Below are 6588 nucleotides of genomic sequence, written 5' to 3' on the forward strand. Positions count from 1 at the left end.
GCGCTGCGTGAGCCGGGCCGCGGGGGGCCCCCCCTCGAATCACCGCTCCCTTCCAGCCCCCCTCGGTACCGCGAAGCGCCAAAGCCGAAGCTGCTCTAAACGCAGCGAAGGCTGCAAGGACCCACCGAAACAGCCCTCCCCTCCGGTCCCCGCGGCGTCGGGGGGCTCCTCCAAGCCCATTTCMCGGGATGGAGCCCTGACCCTGAGCTCCCCGCAGCTAATTCACCCCTGCACCCCTCCCTGGGAGAGGTCGGCACGTCTCGCCCGCAGGAYGCTGGCGCCCAGCTCTCCTCCCCGGGACGGCAAACGCCTCCGATCGGCCTCCCCGAGGGCCGCGAGTTTTATCGGCGCGGCCCCGACCTGTGGCTCGGCTGCCTCGCCGAGCACCCGCTGCCCCCCTCAGACGGGCACCCGGCGGCCTGGGGCCGGCGCGCCGCGGCCGACTTACTTCCACATGTGGGAGCTGAGATGCCTCTCCAGCATGGAGCCCAGCGCCGAGCAGAAGCGGTCGAGCCGCCGGTTGAACACGTAACAGCCCGGGCTGACCAAGCGGCTCCCGAAGGTGCAGAACTGCACGAGGGACGGAGAGGGACGGAGGGGTCCGGTCAGGGCGGCCACGGCGCTCAGCCGGGCGAGCGGGGCAGGGTGGGTGTGGGGGGCAACCGGGAGATGCCGATCCTCCGTCCCTCCCGTCTGCCCGCCCGCCGGGACGGCCGCGGGAGCGTGGCCGGGTTAAGGCGCCCGTGGCCGCAGCCGGCTCGCGGAGGGCTCGCGGAGGGTCTCCGCGCCGCGGCCCCGCACTCACCGCTTGCGGCCGCGGCGGGCGCGAGGCGTAGTGGCAGTCCGGGCGGTGAGCGTCCTCGCCCGCCTCCTCTTCGCTCTCGTCGCTCGACACCCGGCTGCTCCCCTTGGGCAGGGGGAAGGGGTAGAGCCCCGCGTCGCCCTCGCCGGAGGCCCCCGGCGGGTCCTCGGCATCGCTTTCGGAGGAAAGCCGGGACCTAGGCGCAACGGAGGCYGAGGAGTGAGAGCCGCTCCGGGCCCCGGGGGACAGTCACGGAGCGGGGGGCACGAGCACRGCCGCCGGCACGGCTCTAGGGCGAGGGAGCACGCGCCCGACACGGCGTCTCCCACCTCCCCGGCGGCCACCTCAGGGCGAGGGGGGTCCGGCGCGCCCGGGCCACCCGCGGGTGCTCACCTGGGGAGCGGGCCGTGGGAGTGGGGCGGCTTGGCGCGGCAGGGGGACGCGCTGGGCAGGGCGGCGGGGGGCTGCGGCAGCGAGGAGGCGTCCTGGCAGAGGCGCTCGGGCAGAGCCTCCTTCCGCAGCGGGCTCTTCTCCTTGGGGGACTCRCCCTTGCGGGAGCTGGCTTTCAGCTCGGCCACCAAGACGTCGAAGTCCTTGGCCCGGCCCTGCACTTCGCGGCGCTGGTGCACCGAGTGGATCTGCAGGCAGGTCGCAGCGGGGAAGGGGTTGGATCCGGGGAGGCGACACCTTCACCTCTGGGCCCTTCCCAAAGCGATGCACCCGGGTCCGAGCCCGGAGCAGGCACGCAGCCCCTCCGGCCCCAAAACCCTTCGTCGGCCGTGAATCCTCCGGCGACGGCCGAGCTTCCTGCGGAGCCCTGCGCCCCCGCGTGCCCCACTCCGGGCCGGCCGCGCGCCCAGCACGCTACCTTGCAGGTCAGCAATCGGGTGCAGATCTTTTTGGTTTCGGGGTTGACCACTCCGCACTGCCTGTTCAAGTCGCACTCCTTCCCTGCGGGGCAGAGCAAAGAAAGCCAAGATGCACGGGGTGGACAGGCCCCGYGGTGCAAAACTGGGTGGGAGAACAGCGCCTGTCGGGGTCCCCGGGCTCTCCGGGCTCTCTGCCACCTTGATCCATCCCTGGAACAAGTTTCCACACTGCCAGAGTCTCCCGGTGCAAACATCGGGACGAGATCGGCTCTCGCTCCGCGTCAAGAGGACGCTCTCGCCACGGGGTGGGCGCGCGCCGACGTGCCCACGTCCATGGCGAGCCATGGGGCAGAGCTCGCTTCGACTGCAAGGAGGCACCGCCTCACCGAGGCCACCGCGGGCCGGGGCCTGCCCAGCGAGGCCAGCTAAGTCCTACGGCCCTGGGCAAGGAGAAGCTCGGCAGGACCGGGCTGACGGGACGACGGCGTTTGACCAGCCCCAACCCACCCCGGCCGGGGCAGAAGCCGGACGTGAAACTGGAAACCCCTCCAAGCGAGAGGCTGCACTTCCCCTGTCCGGGGCGAAGGGAAACGTCCCGAATAGTCGTACGTTTGGTGCCGAATTCAAGATCCTGGAGTGACCCCGCTGCGCCTGTCCCTCCTCCTGGGGGGGGAGGGCTGCAATCTCCTGGCCCCCTTCGCTCCCTCCCCAGGGAACCGCTCCAGCCAGGCGAGACCCCCCCGGTCCCAGTCTCTGTCTAAGTTCTGCTATGGCATCGCTCACTGTAGCCTGAGAGTGCCTGCAAACACCGCAGCATCTGTCCGTTTCCCATTTCTGGGTTTCAACCCTGGCTCACGCTGTTTCTCATGGTGCAGGGCTCACAGCTCCTGAGCTGCATGCAGTTCTTCCGGGCTATACAGCCCCGCGGGCAGAGGCCCTAGACCTGGTGGGTGAACGGAGCTCCGATCAGGGCAATGCTTCGTGGCGAGCGCGGCTCCTCTGCATGCAGGAGGAGAGATGGGAGCTGCCGAGATACCTACCCAACTGCAGGAGGCGGGGGCCGGACTGCACTGAACCGAACCGCGGGAGCAACGGGCAGCCGAAGCCCGGCCGGGACCCCGCACCACGGCACGGAGCTACGTGGCACCAACCTGCCGCCCCCTCCCCAAGCCCGCGGCGAGCACAGAAAACGGGACTCACGTGCCATCTTCTTGAGGGACTTAGGGGGCAGCTTGGAGGCGCCCGGCTCCTTCTCCCCGGGAGCGGGCGTGCTCTCCGGCTTCCTCGCCGGGCCGTCGGCGGGCACGACCGAGTCGCCTCCTGCTTCGGCCGGCGTCGGGGGCCCTTTCGGCGCCGCCGCCAAGGAAGGTTTCCCCAGGGGCTCTTTGGAGCTGCAGGAAGGTTGTCCGGGCACGGCTGAGGGTTTGGGGGGCACTTTGATCCCGTGCCCGTCCGGCTTGGGAAGGCTGGAAATCTTCTCGAGGTTCACGACGGGCATGAAGAGGCTGAGAAGAGAAGGGGCAGGGTGAGAGAGGCCCTGGGGCGCRCGGCCCGGCGGCGCGAGCCCCCTCCGTCCCCGGGTGCTCACCAGAGGTTGTCCTTCTGGGCCTTGTCGGGCCGCTCGGGCAGGGGCTGGGCTCGGCCGCGGGCGCCGGGGGCCTTCTCCCGCAGAGCCTTGGCGGCGCCGGGGGCCCCGCAGGCCGGCGGCTGCCCGTTGACGGCGTGGCACTTGGGGGTGCCGGAGCCAGCCCGCGCGTACAGCTTGCTCAGAGGGCCGTGGCGGCGTTCTGCCGGGACAACGGGGTTGGGAACCCATCGTTATCCCGCTCCGTGGAGACCCCCGCCCCGCCGAGCCCCCCCCCCGGCTCCCCAAGCAGGCACCCGCCGTCCGTCTCCTCCTTCCCCGCAAAAAGCCCCGTGCTTGGAGGGCCGACGGCCTCCGGGATCTGCCCCGGGGGCCAATCGTGCACCCCTGGCTCCTGCCCCCTCTCCRGAAACGCCCCGGGGGAACGCCGCCTCGGCCCGGAGGGGACGGCRCCGTGCCATGCCRTGCCATGCCCAGCCACCCCGCGGCGTCGCCCCGGCTCACCGCAGTGCTTCTGGAAGGCTTGAGGCTTCACCACTTGGCTGCAGTGGTTGCACACCACCAGGTAAAACTCGTCGTGGGCCGGGCAGTGGCCGAAGATCGACATGTCTGCGAGGGCGAGAGACGCCGGTGAGAAGCAGGACAGGAGCCGTTTCGGCCACGATGCGCCTGCCCAAATGCGGGCGGCGCGGGCAGCTCGGCACCCCGCCGCATCCTGCCACGCGTCAGCACCCGGYGGGTGAGCCTGGAGGGTAAACGCAGCCCCCAAACACCAGGTTTTCTCCCCCAAGGGAGGGAGTCGGCCCAGCTGGCTCTCACCTTCCTTGATGAGGGTCATCGCATCCAGCTTCTTGCTCCCACTTTTACTGCTCTCCTCTGGCTCCGACCCTGCCGGAGAGAAAAGGCGCCGTCAGCAGCGCCGGGCACCGCGAGGACGTCCCCATCCAAGCTGGAGCCCGAGGGCGGAAAGCGGCTCTGCTCCGGCCCCGTCACGCGCGGCAGTGGCCAGACACGGTTCCCATCCCGTGTCCGCGCGGGGACGGCGGCGACCGGCCCCCGGACCGGGTCTCGGTTGCAGACGCCCCGGCTCGGGCGAGGAGGGCGTCCCCTGCGCCAAAGCGCCGGGAGCAGCCGTGTTTAAGGTGGCACCCCNCGGACCGGGTCTCGGTTGCAGACGCCCCGGCTCGGGCGAGGAGGGCGTCCCCTGCGCCAAAGCGCCGGGAGCAGCCGTGTTTAAGGTGGCACCCCATCTGTGGGGGGGCAAAGCCCCCCCCCCAGGGAAAATAAGCCCCTCCGTGAGCCCGCGGCATCCTGCAGCGCGGCTGCGGAGAGCCCACGTGCTCTCAGGTCAAGTCCCATCYGCGTCACGAACTGCATCGGCCTCGGGTAACCGCACGCCAGCCCGAAAGCGGTTTCGGCTTCTCCTGTCGACAGCACGACGCGTCTCCATCACCCCAACCCTGGCACCGCGTCCCGCAGAAAGAACCTCCCCCCCCCCCCAGCAGAAGCCGGGGATGAAGCTCCGAACGGCACAAGGAGAAGCCGGGATGGCGAGCGAAGGCCGGCGCCGACCGCGAGGCTGCAGCCCGTCCCGCGAGCGCCGTCGAGGCAGCGCCGCTCCTCGCGGCCGTTAAACCCCGGGCCAGYGCTCTCGAAGCAATTAAACCAAGCTCGAATTCAGCGACGGGGTGGGGGGCCGGCGCGTTGCCCGAAGCGGGGGCTGCGCGAAGCCAGCGGCGCCCCGGGAGCCCGCGGCCCGGCACCGCTTGGGCCCGCGCCCGCCAGGGTCCCGCGGCCCCAACCCCAGCGCCGCGACGCTGGGCCACACCAAACCCTGCCAAACCCGCCGCCGAGGAGATCCTACGCTGCAGCCTACTGGGAGCCTAGATTAGACAGAAACTAGCAGCGCTCTCGCCAGCTATCAGTGCTGTTGCGTTTTCAATCTGTAAGGAGGAGAGGAAAAACAACCCACCTTCGCCAACGGTGCCAAAGGGAATTTTCTTTCCAGCCCTGGCTAAAAAAACCCTGAAAACCCCGACGCTTCTCGGTAAATCCACGCCAGGACGCAGTGGCGAGCGAGCCGGGAAGGGGAAGGTCCAGGCGTCGGCGGTTCCTTTCTGCCGCCTCCCAGCCCTTCGCAAGGGGCAGCCGGAGCTGCGGCCACCCGGTCCCAAGGGCGGCCGAGGCCCGGACCCCGCGAGCGCTGGCGGTGGCGGGGGACCGGGGCGCGGGGCGTCGCGATGGGCACGGGCCAACACGAACGAGGCAAAGGGCTCGGAGACCGCTGAGAACGCCCAAGTCAGAGCCAAAACCCACCACGGAGGGACCCCGCTGCCGCACGCCGGGATCCRAGGGGTGACCCAGGACGAGGGGCAGGGGACACGGGCACCCTCAGGGATGCCCGCTCCCAGCGGCGTCCCAGCCCAGCTGGGAGGCCCAGGAGGTGCCACCTGCGGGCACTGGCAGCCAGGCTGACAGCGTCGCACCAGGGGTCYGAGCCCGACGTGGGGGCACCGCCATCCCCATCCGACAGGGGCCCGCGTCCTAGCTGCCCGTGCCGCGTGCAGGTGCCATCACCGGCCGGCGGCGCCGAGCCACGCTGGCACCCGCGTCCCCGCCGGCTGTGCCCATGCCCCATCTGGCCGGGCCATACTGGATGCCCAGTCCCGCCTGGCCGTGCCAGCACTGCGTGTACCCTGTCTGGCCATGCCGACTGCCCAGTCTCATCCAGCTGGGCCGTACTGGACACCCTRTCCCATCCAACCGTGCCATGCTGGATGCCCGGTCCCGTCTGACCATGCCAGTGGTGCCCATGGCTCGTCCAGCTGTGCAACACTGGACACCCAGTCCCATCTGGCCAGGCCATACTGGCTGCCAAGCMCAATCCAGCCGCGCCGTAGGGGATGCCCGGATCCACGGGGCCGTGCCGGGGTGCCCGTGCCCCGTCCGACCGTGCCGTGCCGGATCTCCGGTCCATCCGGCCGTGCCACTCTGGATCCCCACGGCCACGCCAGCGGGGCGCGCGCCCCATCCAGCCCGGCCCAGCCGCAGCAGGAGGCACCCGCACCCCATCTGTGACCAAGGGTGCCGGCGCAGCCGTGCCCAGCTGGGGGGCCCGGCTGGGGTGCCCGGTGCCCCGCAGCCGGCGTGCAGTTCCCGGTGGAGCGAGGTGCCCGCTGGGGCAGCACCCAGCGCCCCAGAGCCGCTGCCCGGCGCGGGGTGCCCGGCTGCAACGCCCGGTGCCCGCTCCGGGGCACCCGGTTGCTCACCCCGGGGTGCCGGGTGCCAGCCGCCCGGCGCGGGGCACCTCGTTCCCGGCACTCGGCGCGGGG

At 71.2% G+C, this 6588-nt stretch overlaps 2 protein-coding genes across 2 annotated transcripts in view; both read right to left on the reverse strand.

Annotated features, from left to right (window-relative positions):
• Window positions 1-284: 284 nt before the first annotated feature.
• On the reverse strand, window positions 285-4142 carry ATXN7L2 (ataxin 7 like 2). Its single transcript, XM_085318768.1, has 8 exons — window positions 4076-4142; window positions 3761-3865; window positions 3260-3458; window positions 2872-3176; window positions 1671-1753; window positions 1196-1440; window positions 806-998; window positions 285-570 (listed from the first exon to the last, which is right to left on the reverse strand). Exons 1-8 carry the CDS (start codon window positions 4092-4094, stop codon window positions 445-447), a joined length of 1275 nt encoding a protein of 424 aa, XP_085174894.1. The 5' UTR covers window positions 4095-4142; the 3' UTR covers window positions 285-444.
• A 1052-nt stretch (window positions 4143-5194) lies between these two features.
• The window catches only part of SYPL2 (synaptophysin like 2), a 6090-nt gene continuing 4696 nt past the window's right edge, over window positions 5195-6588 (reverse strand). Inside the window, exon 6 of the mRNA XM_085318775.1 lies at window positions 5195-5199. Coding sequence (XP_085174901.1) covers window positions 5195-5199 — 5 coding nt within the window. The remainder of the gene's footprint in view (window positions 5200-6588) is intronic.

The sequence above is a fragment of the Rhea americana genome, unplaced genomic scaffold (assembly GCF_003343005.1).
Source record: "Rhea americana isolate MKP2758 unplaced genomic scaffold, rheAme1 scaffold_551, whole genome shotgun sequence".
In the NCBI taxonomy this organism is placed as follows: domain Eukaryota; kingdom Metazoa; phylum Chordata; class Aves; order Rheiformes; family Rheidae; genus Rhea; species Rhea americana.